Below are 18,027 nucleotides of genomic sequence, written 5' to 3' on the forward strand. Positions count from 1 at the left end.
AAGAATGGATGTGAAAGTATAAAACACATATTTAATTCTATTTAAAACAAGTTAAAATTTTTATGATAAATTAAAATATCTCATTAATGGCAAATCACAAACTTTAGTATTTGGAACTACATATATTTGGGTATTAATGCCCTCTCTCCTTTCAGGTGTTATTAAATATTATTATCCAAATAATTCTATTTCTGTTGCTATGAATATCTGATATTTACATGTGGTGAAAAGGGGTTAAAAAAATGTTGAAGTCTTAAAAGTAAAACTCTTAAAAACGTGTTTTAGAAGGTTTAACACATCACATTTTGCTCATGAGCACAAAATTTACAGTCAAAAGTTGCACATAAAGGGTTTATTTTAAATGTTTTAAGGATAGGATAGAGTTACATCATAATTATAAAAATTACTTACAGAATTAACAGATTTATATTGTTTATACTTCTAAATGCAGAGAACAGGGAACTGTCTACACATTGTATAAAATAAAATTAAAATTAAAAATGAATTCAAGCTTGAAAGATGAGGTCATTACCTAATTTTAAAATGCGAACACGAAGACCTCTGAACTATACACATTCGTTCAAACTGCACTACAATGATGGAAAATACAAAAAGCGCAGCATTTCCAAGGAACCACAGACATTTTGACCATAATTATTTGTTCCTGTTTTGTCTTTGGAGAAGTTTCATTATTTTTTTTAAGACAATCAGCTTAAGAATGTTCTCAGGCACTACAATTTGTGACAATCAAAATAGTTTTCTAATGGGTCCACAACGTTCAGAGATTCAAGCCCAATGCACTTCGGGGTTTGGCACATAAAACAATAATAGAAATGAAATCCGGTCTAGCGGTAACTGTGATTTTTTAAGATGCACAGTCCCTTCAAATGCTGCATGACACATACAAGTGGAAAGTCACCTTCTGTTGGCACTATGTTTGCTTCACCAGTGCATTTTATCCTACAACCACTAAGACAGCACAGTAAGCAAATATACAGAAAACTGAAAACAAGTAAAAACAAAGATAGAAAACAAAAAACCTAAATATCTTTAACATGCATTTTTCGTTAGTTACATTGAACATTCTACTTAGAATAGAGCATGCAAAAAAGGATGGTCTGCTTTTAGTTTTCCTCTGAAGCTTTCCGTGGCAGCCAGACATCACACACACACACACAGGACACAGTAATACTATAGCAGGTCAATGAGGAAGGCCAATACATTTTATACAGAGATTCATGTCTCGTGTTGTCACAAGTCCCATGATAATTTTGGAAATTAATGTTGGAATCCTAGGACAAGGAACCAACATTCAGATACCAGGAAAACGCAAGCAATGCATGCAGATCTGAAACATGAGCCTAAAATGAAGCCTGAAATACTTGGCTAGGGAGCAGATTAGTCACAGAATCACTAAGTGTGGTTTAAGCCACCAAAGAAGGAAAGCTGGAAAAAAAATGGAAAAACAAACAAAAATCCCTTCCCCCTCCTTCATCCCTAAAGACAAAAACAAAAAGGAACAATAATTAAAATAATAACAATATCCACTTGTCACATTCATCTCGAGTGGCAGATCATGTGGTAATGAAGTTGCTTAATTAAGGTACTTGCAGAAAAACCACAATACAAGTCATTAATGCTAGCAATGTTTCAACTGACCGAAACCCTCAGGATACTTCCAAAGAACTTTGCTTTCTAGCCCAAAGTGACCGTGCTGTGTTTGTGTAATGCATATGCTGGACACACTGTCTGGGCCACACATGTTCACTTGGAATTGGGGAATCGGGCTCAGCCTCGAAATTCAAATGCAGGCAACTCCTACAAAAGTCACCAGGAAAGCAGCTGACAAATGTGCAGCATGACACTGGTTCAAACAAGGGAGGAGTGTCTAAGACCTGGGTACTCACTGCAAAGAGAAGCTCGTCCATGGTACTGAGACGAGGCACTGGACACGCTGCAGACAACGTGGGGTGTGAACATGGTGTGTAAGGTGACCATCCAACAGAACTAGGCACACTGTTCCTGGAGGTGAAGTGGGCATCATGCGAACCACACTTGAGACCTTGGAACTACAAAATCTCCAACATCATGGACGGCCACAAAGCAGGTTGCATGGATCTCTGATGTTTGCTGATAGCATGAGCATTTAGCTTTCTGCTCAAATCTTAGTTAAGATTTCCAGTCTCCCCAAGAGACTGGTTTAACATAAGGCCTTTATCCTAGCTTTCAAACCACGAGGGCTTATCTAAAACAAAGTGACAGGTGGTGTCTTGCCGCTAAACCAACTACTTTTTTGGTTAAAACTACCTTGAAGGAGGAATAAGCCACAGAAGGAGTCTGTGGCTAAGGGCTGCTATCAGTCACACCTACAAATGAGCATGGCCCACTGACCCTGGTGTGACAGAGTCCACAGCAGCCGCACACAGTGAGCAAGAACATACAATACCCAAAAGGTGTCAGGAGATTTTAGCTAGTATTTGTCTAGACATTCTTTATGGGGGAAAGCTAGTGGAAAAAAGCCTTTGGACGATAATCATGTATTATTAGTAATAAAAATACAAGTGTCCCAGAGAACTTGTGAGAGGGGAACACCGGCATTTTTCAATTTACATTAATATAAAAGTACTATGTTCTTCCAGGAACTTACCACATACACAAAAATGACTGATGTACTGTTGGTTTTAAATCTGTGTACCAAAATCCAGATTACTGATTTGTACACATAATGGACCCAATGTGCGCCCAAAATACATTGGCATTACACTGTATTGACCAAGCACCTGGGCTTTGCAAAAAAAAAAAAAAAAAAAAAAAAAAGTATTTGATTAAAAAATGTAAACAAAAAATTTACAAAGCTTAGACTTAAAGGCAGCCTTTTATCCAGATTTCTTAACTGTTCTATAAAATTCTAACATGGGTCATTAACTACTGAGAAGTGATTCACATTTGGATTTATGGTTTAAAAATCCCAAACTGAGAAAGTGCTTTGAACTAATGATTTTCAAACAAGCTGAACATCCCTACATGTTTCCTGTGCCCAAATTTAATTTTAAGTAAAAGGTTGTAATATATTAAATAGGACTGAGCTGGGTCAAGTACTGTCAAACTGGAGAAAATTATTTAACCCACATCCCAATCGACAAAGAAAGGACTGCCAATAAAGTATGTGTGTGTGCGCGTGCACATGCAACACACATGTACACACGCAGAGGTGTGTGTATATTATATACGTATACACAGAAATAGGTAGATACAGATACATATATATCTCAAAAAAGGCAGTAACAAAAATATCAAACTATGTTTGCATTGTGGCAGCAGAATAAGAAAATGTTAAGAGTGAAGGGGAAAATGAATAAGATCTATTACTGTTTTAACTATGATACTAGCTTAACTTTTACCAAACTTGCCTGTAACTCCCCTCCAAACAGACAGACTTCTTTTAAGAGGACGGAGTTCCTTACACAAAATGCTTTGTGTTCACATAAATCTGTACTATTCAGAACAAAACCAGTTCTGCTGGCAGAGATTGTGGGTTCGCAGGACATTTAAGCTTTCATTAAACTGGAAAGCAATCAAGTCTTTATGTCTACAAATTATACATTTAATAGTTCCACAAATTTGGCAAAGTTCATAATGACATCTAGGATGTTTTCACCAAATCGTAGACATAAATATGGAAATCATCATCAAACTTGATGAAATAGACAGATGGTTTGGCTTCTACTTGATGAATGACCATGCCAGTCCTTTTAGAGCCATCTTCTTTGGCATATTCCACTTGTTTGCCTACCAGGCTGTCCACAACTTCTCCTGGTTCCCTTTCTGCTGGAGGTGAATCATCTATATGTAAAGGGGGGAGGGGGGACAAATTTAAAGTCAATTTCCAGATACATACCAACTCACATGTCTATTTTAACAATAAAATTTTTTTTAATATCCTGAGTTTATCTTATCTAGACCAAGGTCAGCAAACTTCTTCAAGGACCAGGCAATAAGTACATTAGACTTGAGGCCACATGATCTCTGTATAAACTTAGCTCTGCCTTTGTGGTATGAGAGCAGCCATAGATGATACATAAATGAATGGTGTGGCTGTGTGCCAGTAAAACTTCATTTACGAAAACAGCGTGCCAACCCCCGAGATCTAGACATGTAAACTAAGTTAACAAGGCATAACCAGAAATTCGTTTGGCTCATGTTTAATTATGGCTATAATTACCTGAGGAGGAAAGAACTAAATGAAGAAAAGGGCCAAGAAAAAATATCTAAATAATTATATATCTTCTTAAAAAGAAGTTTGAATTACTCTGCAATATTACTGAGAATACTCTACACACTTATAGTGCTTAAGTAATCTCGTTCTTAAAGCTTCTTTCTCCTCAACTTCACAGCATTACACATTGTCTTCCTAACGCAGTTTCAAAACAAAAGAGATTTCCTATACTTGAAAAATAGGTGCTAAGTGAACTCCATCCCCAGATCAATTACAACGGAATCTCCTATGAACTAGAAGGAACTCTGTTCTGGTAATACACATGAAATGAAAGTAAACCATAACTAGCAACAACAAAGAAACAAAGTAAAAGAGAAAAAAAAAGAGAATGGAGATAGATAGTTAACAACACTATTTTAAGAAACCCCTTATAGGTCCTGAAGAACAAGCTTTTTCCCATGGTCTAGCAGAAGGCAGGGTCTTCGGGAGAGCAACCAGGTACCTGGTTTTCTTGGACAGTTCAGGCTTAGGTCAGTCATTCTGGCACAGTCGTTAGAAGTGTACCATTTTATTCTCACAAGTGTCCTGGTTTGGATCATTATCATACAGTTATGTTAATGGTAGTCTGCCTCTCTGATTACAACAAATTCTCTCACTGAATGGCACAATGCAAACCTTAGTCTGATTTCTGGCACTAAGTCACACAAAAAATGCCTATGCAAAGAATGTTTAAACAAGAAAGTGAAGAGGAAACCTAAGCTGAAATCTTCTCTTCAAAAATGCTTTTCCCTCAGCAGCAGCATCATACTGCCGTACTTTCACGGCCTTTCATATTTACAAGGGAATTCCAGAAACATGATCCCCAGACATTGTACAGTAATGAGCAAAGCAGCAAGGGAGTGAAACAGAGGCCACTGCAGAGCTCTTCAATTCAGAGCATCAACACTGTTTCTAATGGCAAATAAACGTCCATACCACTCACAAAAGTATTTAACGGTTTGGAGAAAGAGAGGATAAATAAAAATATGATTGAGAGAGGAAATGGGGAATATGCAAATGTCCCCATACTCTCTACCAAGTCCTCAATACTTACATTTTTAGGTCAGATATATCTCTACCTATCTACCTACCTACTTAAATAAAAACACTTCATACAGGTTGGAGAAATGCTCTTAAGGAATGATTTCATGATAATTCCTGCCTGTATGTAAACACTTTCCATAACACATTTATAAGAATAAACAAACATTAAAAATAACCGCATAATGTGAAAAGTCACAGCTGATGAACACATGAATAGGCTCACTGACTGCCGTGTTCACTGGAAGAAGTAAAAAAAGGGAACAGAGGTGCTGTCCTATTACTAATATAGCGAGTGTCTGTGTCTGTCCAGGACTCTATGTGTTTCAAAAAAGGGTAGGGGAAAAACAAAGCAAAACAAAAAACAGGCTTAGCAAAAATGAAATGAGAAAATAATTCCATTCACAATAGCATTAAAAAGAATAAAATACTTGGGAATAAATTTAACAAAAGAAGTGCAAAACTTATACACTGAAAAACTAAAAGATGCTGATAGAAATAAAAATAATAATAATAAATGGAAAAATATCCCATGCCCGCACGTCAGAAAGCTTAACACTGTCAAAATGGCAACACTCCCTGAACTGATCATGATTCCTAACAGAAGCCACATCATAAACAAAAATTAACTCAAAATGTACCAGGATCTAAGTAGAAGAGCTAATAAAGACTTACATGTAAGAGCTAAAACTTATGACGCTTAGAAAACATAGAGGTAAATCTTCGTAGCCTTGGATTTCACAAGATACAACATCAAAAGCACAAACAACAAAGAAAAAAATAAAGTGGACTTCAGAACACCATCAAGAGAATGAAAAGAAAATCCAAAGAATGAATGAAAGTATCTGTAAGTCATCTGACAAAAAACTTGAACCTAGAATATTGACTATTACAACTCACTAACAACCCAGTTGAAAACAGGACAAAGGACACAGACAATTCTTCGAAGACATACAAATGGCCAATAACAATGAAAAAATAACTAACATCTTTAGCCCTCAGGGAAATAAATGCAAACTGAAACCACAATGGGGTATCACTTCACAACCACTACAATCAAAATGTCAGATAACTAAATGTTTGTAAGGGTGTGGAAAAATCAGAATCTTCATACACTATTGATGAGAAATAAAAGGCAACCGCTTTGAAAATTAGTCTAGCATTTCCTAAACAATTCAACAGAGTGAACACTATGATTCAATTCCAAAGTATATACCCAAGAGAACTGAAAACACGCGTCCACTCAGAAACTTGCACACAAATGTTTATAGCAAGTCTTCACAGTAACTAAAATAGAGGACAATCCAAATGTCCATCAATAGATGAACAGATAAAATATAGTTTATCCATACAAAAAGTTGTACTGGGTTGGCTGAAAAGTTTGTTTGGCTTTTTTCTGTAAGATGGCTCCAGTAGTGTTTAGCGTCTTTAACTTCATTCAAAACAATTTTGTTAGACTGTATTGTGACAGCCGTCATATCAGCATGCATTTAAAAACTACGAAATTGGTGAATTTTTGTGTAGCCATTTTAATATTGAGATGGAAGAAAATATGCAACATTTCAGCATATTATGTTTTATTATTTCAAGAAAGGTAAAACCGCAACTGAAATGCAAAACAATTGTGCAGTGTATGGAGAAAGTGCTGTGATCAACTGACTGTGTAAAAAGTGGTTTGCAAAGTTTCTTGCTGGAGATTTCTTGCTGGATGATGCTCTACGGTCAGTAGACCAGTTGAAGTTGACAGCAGTCACATTAAGGCATTAATTGAGATCAACATTATACCACACAGGAAATAGCAGACATACTCAAAATATTCAACTCAATCAAGTTATTGGTGAAAATAAAAAATGTTTTATTTTATGGAAAAAAACCATAGACTTTTGGCCTATTAAAAAAAGGGGGGTGGGAGTACTGACACAATCTACAATATGGATGGGTCTTTAAAAAACTATGTGGAAATGAAAGAAGCCACTCACAAAGGACCCTATATCATATACTCCACTCATATGAAAGTCCAAAGCCCAGAGCAGGGAAATCTACACAGAAAATAAATTACTCTTGGCAAAGAAATAAATAATTTCACAACCTATGCTTGGTGTAGGACTAAAAGAATAATCATTTGTCCCTAATAAAAATGTAAAAATATATCTGCAAAATATCTTGCTCTAAAATTCAAATTACTTTTGAAATATCAAAAATAAAAGGTGTCTATCCATACTTACTAGAATCAGGCATAATACGAAGGTCACCTTCTTTATAATCATCTAAGAGCTGGTACATGTACAAGACAGGGTCCTTCTCATAGGTGATGTAAAACCATGTGTTCATTATAGGAGCACGTGCTAAGACCATTCCCCTCCATTCATCTTTAGAGCCATCCTCGGTCTCAAACATGTGCTCTACCGCTTTGCCAATCATTGTGTCAGCTAGGTGTGCATCGCTGATTCGAGAAGTTGCTGGGGACAAAAAAGCAAATTAATGGTCTACAAAGGGTTTTACTGAATTAAGTACTATGAAAACTGAACTTATTCAAGGAGACTAGCTAAAATGTCCACATGACACTAGCCAGCATCAGAGTTACCTGGTGGGTTTTAAGAACACCCACCAAAATTGTGTTGCTGGACCCAGCCCAGATTTGATTCCATAAGCACTATTTTATTGCCCCAAGTCAGTTATTTTGAGAATGTTTTGCTTCCGTTTAATTTTTCTGCACTCATCTGCTCTTGGTACTATATCTAAACTGTGGCTTTTAATTGGTCGTTCAAGGTATAAAATTTTTTTGTTATTGTTTATTTTCAATTTTGAGACGATAGACCTGTAGAGAAGAGTTGCAAACATACTAGCATTCCCATATACCCTTCAACAACCCTCCCTTTATATTAATATCTTACATAAAGAACCAGACCACTTATTAAAACAAAAAATTAAATTATTCAAGGCACAGGTTTTTACTTTTGCTCCTTCAATCTATTTCCACAGCTACCAGAGTGACCTTCACGGCAGTTATACCAGACTGTGTTGTTCATTTGCTTAAAATGCACAGGTACTTTTCTTTCATAATTTGAATAACAAACTGTTTCTCACAGGCCATCTTTCCCCCCATCCTCTCTCATATTCTGTCACCTTCCTCCTGACTGCCTACACCTCAGACATGAGAATCTTGTATTTCCTGAGACACCTTCTGCTTCTTCTCATCCTGGCACGTGCTGCCCCACACCTTCAGGGGCTGGCTCCTGAGCAGGTCTCCTTCCAAAGGCTCTCCAGGACCACCCTGGTGAAAAGGGCCCCACCAGTAACCTCATCCAGTTTTATTTCTTAATGGTATTTACCCTTATCTGCAGTTATTTTGTTTTACAAGCTTGTTTACTTGCTTTAGCCTGCATACCATGATGCAAGCAAAGGCCTTTCCCATCCTGTTTTCAATACGAAGCTCATAGTTGTTCAATATTTGTTTCTTTAAAGAGACAGGCAAAATTACAAGCTTCATTTCTTTAACACTAGGAAATTACAGAGATTCTTACTGATTATAAGGTTTCTCCAGTCCTCAAGTTTTAGACAAATGTCTTTAAAATAAATTAGCAATTCTATTTTACTTGTGAGTGCTTTTCTTTATGTTAAATAAAATTCAAAGGAGCAAAGATGAAAATTTCTTGGTAAAGATACTGCTATCCAATTTATCAGGACATTCTAAAAACATACAGTGGTATTCTCTGCTTAATTATGGGATAATAAAAAGTACATAAATTCCCCACTGTGTATAATGTTAAAACGAAATCCTACTAGTTTCTTCATATCAGTTCTCCAACATTTTGATCTCAGGACTCCTTTATATTCTTATTAACATTTTTTGAGGACCCAAAAGGGCATTTGCTTATAATGGATGACAACTATCAATATCAACTATTTCAGAAATTATAAATGACCAACCTAAAAGTATTTATTTAAAAAATACTTACATAAACATATTTTTAATGAAAAATACCTCCTAACAAAAATCTAGTAAGTGCTATAATTATACGTATTTGCAAATCTCTTGTCTATCTTTAAAAAGGAAAACCACATTCTCAAATCTGCTTTAGCATTCAATCTGTTATATGTTCTTTTGAAAAATAAGCTGTTGAATAAGTATTATTCTATTAATATTTTCAGATAATTTTAGATATTCTTTTATCATACTGTATCAACTCAATGTGGTAGCTCCTTAATGGTTAACTGCAATGTAGAATCTAAAATCATTATCAATAACTTTTCTCACTGTTATTTAAATTAAATCATTTATCTCCACAATACATAAATGACTCCTACAACTCGACAACAAAAACACCACATAACCTGATCAAAAAATGGGCAAAGGTCTATCTATACATGCAGTGGAGTACTACTATTCAGTCTTAAAAAGGGAGGACAGCCTTACATATGCTACAGCATAAACAAACTCTGAGGACATTATGCTGAGAAAGAAACCAGTTACAAAAACAAATGTTGTATAATTCAACTTATAAGGTATCTGAAATAATCAAATTTATCGACACAAAAATAGAATGGTGGGTGCCAGGAGCTAAGGGGAGGGGGAAAAAGGAAAGTTGTTTAAGGATAGAACTAGATTTACAAAATGAAAAAGTTCTAAAGACCTGTGTCACAATAATGTGAATATATGTTAACACCACTGAACTGTATACCTTAAAAATGGTTATAGTAGTACATTTTATATGTGTGTTTCTTACCACAACACAACAAAAGTCTGTTGGTCTTTGGATCTTTTACAAATACATGATTTCGAAAAAAACAAAACAATAACAAATACACGGTGGGGCAAAAGTAGGTTTACAATTGGGAGTATGCAAAACTGTTTATTCTTGTATTGTTATTATTTCATTTTCCATTTGAACAATTGTAAATGTGCTTTTGCTCCACCCCGTATTGTGTTTGCTGAGTTATGCAGATCTTCCAAACAGTGGGAAACTCCAGTGCATAACTGTGAAAGAATAAAGGGGCAAGTTCCATCTTACTATTATGAAAATTAATTTGACTTCACAAATCTCCTGAATGGCCTTCGGGAAAACTCAAAGGTCCTCAGACCATACTTTGGGAACCATTACTCTGTGCCATCACATGCTTTCAGGCTGACATACTTTTTTCTCCACATTTAGTTTAGGGAAAATAATATTGTAACTATAGTCTAATGTATTGCCTAAAACAAATTAGCAGACTTTTTCTACATGGAACATAATTTTTCAGACTGAAGTATCATAGGGAATATTATAATTAGCTATTAATTAAATTAGGCACATGATATACTACTGGTTTGCATAGAGGCCTTTGGATTTCCTATGTTAAATTACTTTGCTCTTTTCAAATGCAATCCATGTCTACAGTTGGAAATTGAGATGACGTAAAACTAGAAAAGAAAAGCACTAAGTGATCCTTAATCCCATCACCAGAGATAAATATTTTGCGGTATTTTGGTTTTATTTTTTTAAACCAAGATAAAAAATATTTTTCTCCTATGATGATGAAAGAACTGACTAACACAGGTTATGCAGCAAAATGTTGTGAACTTCAAATGAGCTAGTTGTCTTGCCCTAAAAGGCATAGAGAATGAAATTCTGGGTCAAAAAAAAAAAAAAAAGCATGGTAATTATTTAGTACAAATAACTGATATAAAGGTTTGGATAATATTTTTTAAGTCCTGAAGGTGTGAATCATTGATGTTAGTTTCTTATGTGGGAAATGGACTGATGTCAAGATCAAGAGGAAACAGACTATGCTCATAAAGAAAAATAAGGTGTTCAGTTGAACTTGGCATAGATAAATATGTTAAAAATGCCAAAGATTTATTATTACACAATTAGTTACCTTTGGGAATAATTTAAAAAACAAAAACAATCATGCTTATACAAAGTGAATCAAGACTTAAACATTTGCTATCTGAAGGGAAGATTAACAAAAAACTTGCTGCTCAGGCAAAGAATTAACTTGCTGAGGGAAGCACATGTACTAAGAAAACAAAAACAAAAGCAGTTAGGGGAATAATTAATTAAGCTTCTTCCCTTGACAACTGTAATCCCCAAAGTTTTAACCCTTCAAGTCCAGATTTGCTGAGGCTATACTTATTAACTGCACAGGCTTTTAAAGATAGTTCCAAAAGCATAAGCAAGCATTTTAGCAATAGCAATAGCACATTGTAATAGTAAGAAAACATTTCAAAGTAAACAGTCTGAAGAAACTAACATTAATTTGGGTGTATCCTAGTGATCATAAAAATAAAATAATCATTACTATTTACTGATACCTTAAGCCTTAAGGTCTTTAAATTATGCAAAGCAAAACCAATACTGTATGAATTTTTTAAAGAAGTACTACTTAATTCCACAAATGCTGTATAAATAAACACTAAGAAATGTAAGATAAAGTTCATGTTTTGGTTGCTTAAAATTTGGCTGAGAGTACAATTATCATTTATGTAATATACAATGAAAGATACATTTCACATAAAGATCCTAAAATGTGTAAGTTTTTTTTTAGCTATTATAATCTGGTGAAATAAATACACAGAATATTTAAGCTAACAAGAAATATTCTTACCCATCAAAGTGCGGACAAATAGTGAGCAAAATGTGAGAAATAACCATATTAAAAATTATTAGGTTGTAAGCTTCTTGGAGAGCAACTGTATATATATTTATATCTCCCGCCGTTCCTTGAACTATAGCTTTAGAACATGCACTGATCAATTTTTGTAGTATTAGGTGACTGACTTGAATAGAGTACTTGCGGTCTAATAAAAATAAAAATACCAATAATACAAAACCATAAACTGAAAGCATCCATTTCAATAATTATTTTTAAAGCATATAAACACAGAAACAGTAAAGAGAACTTACCAACTCTATCAGGGAGGACTTCAAGCGCAGAAACTCTTTCATCTTTATTAAGTTCTAGTCCATAAACACAGTCAAATCCATCGTATTTTATAAGATACAAAGAAGGGTTTACAGGCACCTGGTCCAATACAGTTCCTTTCCACTGGGTGACAGGACCACTCCCCTCTTTCCATCCATGCTGAATCCTGCAGCCGACAATGTTCCGCCGAGGCTGGGACACAGGCTTGCTTGGCCCCACACTGCTCCGGTGTTTTCTGTAGTCACACATATTCACAGGTAAGGATATCAGCTCAAAGGTATGCACGACTAGCGTCAACACGACTGCTGCTAGCTAGCATGTTCTCAGTAGACAACCCTGACTGTGCTAGCTAATGTTGCCACCCATGCAGTCCCACAACCATCCAGGTGGGGGACCTTCTCTACCACCATGTGTGTACAGGGTGGGTTGGCAGTAGGAACTTCTTTTGCACCCCAACTGTGGACAGATAAAAAAAACTCAACTATTGAGTAGCAACTCAAGTTCCAATATTAACCATCAGTTTTTCAGCTGAGTTTCCTAATAGAATTAACTCACCGTTATCCCAGTTAATCAAATAAAGATATACATATATAGCTGTAGAGAATATAAACCATTTCTAGTCAAAATGAAATATGTACCTATTCAATTTCATCCATTCTAATGTTCACATAATTTTGCATCCCCCCCACCAATGACCCAATGACTCAAACAGTGAAAGCAAACTAGACATTGAACTTTATTTTTAAACTGGAGCCTAGACTGGCTTATATTCATGCATTGTATCACCATTACTTCTGTAGAAAACATATAATCTTGAACACTTAAATTTGTGACAAATATTTAAATATTAAAAACTCTGGACCAACACCAAACTACATTTTCTATACTATTAACAACTGAAAAATCTACATACAATGTGATAGCCTTGGTTCCCACGCCATCACCTCTCCCCGCCCGCCTGCAGCTGTCTGGGAGTTTCCCATGATAGTGGGGTCCATCAACCCGAGCTCCATTTGGCCTTGATGAGCCCTAGACTCACAGCTGCGAGATAATGACTGAATTCAATAGTTTCTTTTTTCTTCCCCATATAAAACAGCCCCTCCTTCCCTAGCACCCTGGAGTCAGGCCATTCGCAGCACGGCTTCCTACCCGCTTGCTAATTCCCTCAATAAACTTCTTTCTGTCTCCTCGCTGCATCCTCATGGTTCTCTGAGTGACCCGTTCTTACACAATGTTTACAAATGATACACCTGACTCTTGCTATCAGGAAAAAAAACTCTTTGTTTACCTAGATATCCAAAGATATCCACAGGGGTAAGACTTGGTCTGAATACAAGTTGAAGGCCAAGGCCATGCTGGCACCTGGATACTGCTATATGCCAAGAAGGAGGCAATTTAGAGAAAAGAATTCCCCTCTCACCCTTTTTTTAAACTTTATTTTTATTTTTGTATGTTTTATTGATTATGCTGTTACAGTTGTCCCAATTTCTTTTCCCTTTGCTCCCCTCCACCCCAACCCCTGTCCCTCCAGCAGTCCCCCTTAATCCATGTCAATAGGTTGTACATAAAGCTCTGCTCAACAGCCCCGTCTATTCCCCACCCCCCTCCTACCTTGCTTCTTAATTCCTGCTCCATTTCCCTCCCTCTCCTCCTTCCCCCTCCCAGCTGCCCTCCCCTCACATGCGCCCTATACCTATGATTCTGTTCCCACTCTAGTTGTCTGCTTAGTTTACCTTTGTTCCATTCCCTAGCTTCTGTTGTTGATAGTTGTGATACTGTTTTCATTTTAACGTTCATAGTTTTGATATCTTTTTTCTTAAGTAAGTCCCTTTAATATTTCATATAATAATGGCTTGGTGATGATGAAGTCCTTCAGCTTTACTTTGTCTGGGAAGCACTTTATCTGCCCTTCCATTCTGAATGATATCTTTGCTGGATAGATTAATCTGGGTTATAGATCCTTGCTTTTCATCACTTTGAATATTTCCTGCCAGTCCCTTCTTGCCTGCAAAGTTTCTTTTGGGAAAGCAGCTGACAGTCTTATAGGTACTCCTTTGTAAGTAATTTTCTTCTCTCTTGCTGCTTTTAAAGTTCTCTCTTTATCCTTAACCTCTGGCATTCTGATTATGATGTGTCTTGGTGTGGTCCTCCCTGGGTCTAGTTTGGGACTCTGTGCTTCCTGGACCCGTATGTCCATTTCCTTACCCAAATTAGGGAAGTTTCCCTTCATTATTTTTTCACATAATTTTTCAATTTCTTGCTCTCCCTCTCCACCTTCTGGCACCCCTATGATTCAGATGCTGGCATGTTCATAGCTGTCCCAGAGGTTTCTAAGCCTCTTGTTTTTTCTAATTCTCCTTTCCTCCTTCTGTACTGGTTGACTGTTCGTTTCTTCATTCTGTTCCAATTTGTTGATTTGGGCCCTGGTTTCCTTTCCTTCACCACTTGTTTCACATGGATTTTCCTTCATTTCAGCCAGGATAGCCTTCATTCTTCCCCTGTCCTGTTTAATCTTTGTTGTTAAGAGTTGTAAGCATCCTCATCACCAACGCCTTAAACTGTGCTTCTGTTGTCTATCTCCTCATCCGTTAGGCGTGCTATCTGCTCATTGCTTAGTAGTGCCACTGGGACCTTGATCTGCCCCCACTTCTGGGTCATACTTCTCTGTCTCCTCATCTTTCTGTGTTTGCCTCTGGGATTTGGGCAAAGGCTGTCCCACCTCTTACGTTACATGGGGTGGAGCTTTAGGGACTCGTCAGCACAGGGCGACCCCTTTCAGCTCGTTGTGGCACTGTATGTGGGAGAGGAGTCAAGAGGGAACAATGCCACTTGCTCAGCACCTGCCCCTTTTCCAGGCACTTCTCCCACTTTACTGGTGCCTCTCTAGCTGTTGCCCTGCCTGACATTCCCAGAGTGGGTGGGTCTGCGGACATTCTAGGACCATGGGGACTCTTTAAACAAGCGGACTCTGCTGAGAGACGGGCAGTTTCTTCCACTGCCCAAACCCCCATGGGTTTGCACAGTCAGAAGAAATGAGGCTTGATTGTCCCTGGCACTGGGACTGTGATTTGCCGGGTCTGGTCAGGAGCTGGGAACACTCCCCAGGTGTCCGTCCTGACTTTTTAAAATGTGTAACTGCGCTTTCAGCCAGCCTGCCGCCACACTGTGTCCTCTCTGCCCCAGCTCCGCCCCTCCTACCTGTATGGATGAGTATTCCTTCTTTATATCTTTGTTTGTTGGACTTCCATGAAGCTTAATCTTCTGCAACTTCTGGTTGTCTCGAGTTTTGAGGTAGTTGTATTCCTTCTTAGTTGTGGAGGGAGACCCAGCATGTCTGTCTAGGCCTCCACCTTGGTCAGAAGTCCCCCTCTCACACTTTTATGGGCATAAAGCTCTCATTTGGTATACTATAAAAGTAATGAACCACTGGCATAAACACAAATAAACTAAACAAACAAACAAAAAACAACCCAATTTATTGTAGGCTATAATATTTAAAACTACAATTGTATATATTTTAAATAGACAAGTTTGGTAAATTTAGTGAGTTTTATGAAACACAGAAATAGGTTACAGCAAACCATTAGGGCTGCCTCGATGAGGCCTAAATTTTACACCTAAGCAAAATGGGGCATACCATTTGGAAAAACATCCAGAAGGAAAACTCTAGTCAGACTGAAAAAGGTACCATGCAGACTGTGAGGAGATTAGGAACCACCAGGGCTGCCCCAGCCCAAAAGCTGTACAAACACCCAGCAAAACTGCCTCCAGGAAGGCAGAGCCTGAACTAAGGACAACATTCTAAATGAGGAGGGGCCACAGGACAAAGGAAAGAGGCGGTTCAAAGGCTAAGGGCAAGGCCCAAAGGAGGGAGACCTCAAAAGGTATAATGGAGACTACTCAGAGGCCCATTATTAAGTATGTCGCAGGAAAACAGCTGAAAGACATGCAGATAGGACAGGTGACCTGGAACATTCTCACCCTTTTCATGTACAGGACTATAGGAGAGAATCACAGTTGGACCAACACAGGATGATACTGTAACAATGAGAATGATGCACCAACAGGCAATGGAGGCAGGCCCAAAACACAAACCCACCAGGTAGAGAAAACCATCATATAACATTAGGTACACAACAGAGGCCATGAAAGAGGGCCATACATCAGAAACAAGACAGCTACACAAGACATGAGGAAAATCCGGTATGGTTCAGGAAACAAGAAGCAACTGGAAACTTTTCAGAAACTGAAGATTAAACTAGAGGAACTATGAGAATAAATAAGACACCATGAGGCACATAAGGAAAATAATGAAAAGGAGACAGATGGGGCAAAAAATATAAAGAATTAACAGTTTGTGACAGATACAAATTTAAACTTCTATAATAAGAGAATTACCCAAAACTAAAATAGAAGGAACAGAATACTAAAATAATTCAAGAAAAATTTCCTGAACTAAAAGACATAAATGTACAAATGTGCCCTTAGGAAAGCTGACCTAGAACTACTGACACTAAGACATTCTAGTAAAACAAATGTACTTTAAAGAAAATAGTATCTTGTGGGTTTCCAGGCAAAAGAACTATTAGGTTGACCAAAAAGTTCATCTGGTTTATTTTGGAAAGATGGCACTTAGCTGTCATTAATTTCATTCAAAGCAATTTTGTTAGACTGTATTGTGACAGCTGTCAGATCAACATGCATTAAAAAAGAAAAATCGAAATTGGTGAATTTTTGTGTAGCCACTTTAATATTGAAGATGGAAGGAAATATACAATATTTTCATCATATTATTATGCTTTATTATTTCAAGAAAGGTAAAAACACAACTAAAATGCAAAAAATAATGATGCAGTTTATGGAGAAGGTGCTGTGACCAACTGAACATGTCAAAAGTGATTTGCAAAGTTTCTTGCTGGAGATTTCTTGCTGGATGATGCTCCACGGTCGGCAGACCAGTTAAAGTTGATAGTGATCAAAGTGAGACATTAATTGAGATCAATGTTATATACCATACAGGAGATAGCCGACAATACTCAAAATATCCAAATCAATAGCATTGGTGAAAATGAAAAATGTGTCTTTATATTTTACAGAAAGAACCACGTGGACTTTTTGGGAAAGAAAATCAGAATGTGACAGCAACACTGTGTGCCACAAGGCAATGTAGTGACAAAGTTAAGGTTCTCAGGAAAGAAAATGTAGCCAAAGATTTTATCATCAGCCAAGAATTCTATACTGATCCCAAAGTAAAAGGTCATAGACAAATTATGAATGTGTAAGAATTTGAAGAACACTGTTCTCACAGATGCTCCTGTAGAAGTTTCAGGACAGCTTCAAATAATCAAGGAATGCTTGGGAAAGATTCAGCATATGGCCAACAGTAAGCCATGAATGTATCTAATGGGAGAACAATCATGGGGACAAAAGAAATAGAATAGTATGTAACTGTTACTGCTCTAACAACGGAGTTAATACTACTCTGAAAAGGGGACGAAAAAACATGTAAAGTAGGAACAGTATGATATTACCAGGAACAAGCTACCTTACATTTAATGGAGAAAGGACAGAGCCAAGAGCTAAATTTAATACTGTTCACAAGAGGGAAGCAACCTATATCACCAGGAAAATAAATAAATAATAGACTCTGCAATGTAAACCTTAATGGAAAGAAAAAAGTTTACTAAAGCACTATCAAGTCTGTAACTTGTAAATACTAATACTCAAACCCCAAAAGAAAGTAAAATTCAAGATCTTTTCCTAATCCCTCGGAATGTGCCACTACATACAACTGGCCCTCTGTGGAAAATAACTGGTGACAGAGA

The 18,027-nt window shown here is 37.0% G+C and overlaps 1 protein-coding gene across 5 annotated transcripts in view; it reads right to left on the minus strand.

Moving 5' to 3' along the window:
• Positions 1-2,950: 2,950 nt before the first annotated feature.
• The window catches only part of SPIN1 (spindlin 1), an 82,199-nt gene continuing 67,122 nt past the window's right edge, over positions 2,951-18,027 (minus strand). For all 5 annotated transcript variants that reach the window (XM_090273992.1, XM_090273991.1, XM_090273990.1 and 2 more), the window contains 3 exons: positions 12,184-12,437; positions 7,522-7,755; positions 2,951-3,843 (listed from right to left, as the gene is read on the minus strand). In XM_090273992.1, coding sequence (XP_090130118.1) covers positions 3,644-3,843; positions 7,522-7,755; positions 12,184-12,437 — 688 coding nt within the window. In that variant the 3' untranslated portion in view covers positions 2,951-3,643. The remainder of the gene's footprint in view (positions 3,844-7,521; positions 7,756-12,183; positions 12,438-18,027) is intronic.

This window comes from Furipterus horrens, unplaced genomic scaffold, assembly GCF_987537825.1.
Source record: "Furipterus horrens unplaced genomic scaffold, mFurHor1.1.pri manual_scaffold_4, whole genome shotgun sequence".
Classification (NCBI taxonomy): Eukaryota; Metazoa; Chordata; class Mammalia; order Chiroptera; family Furipteridae; genus Furipterus; species Furipterus horrens.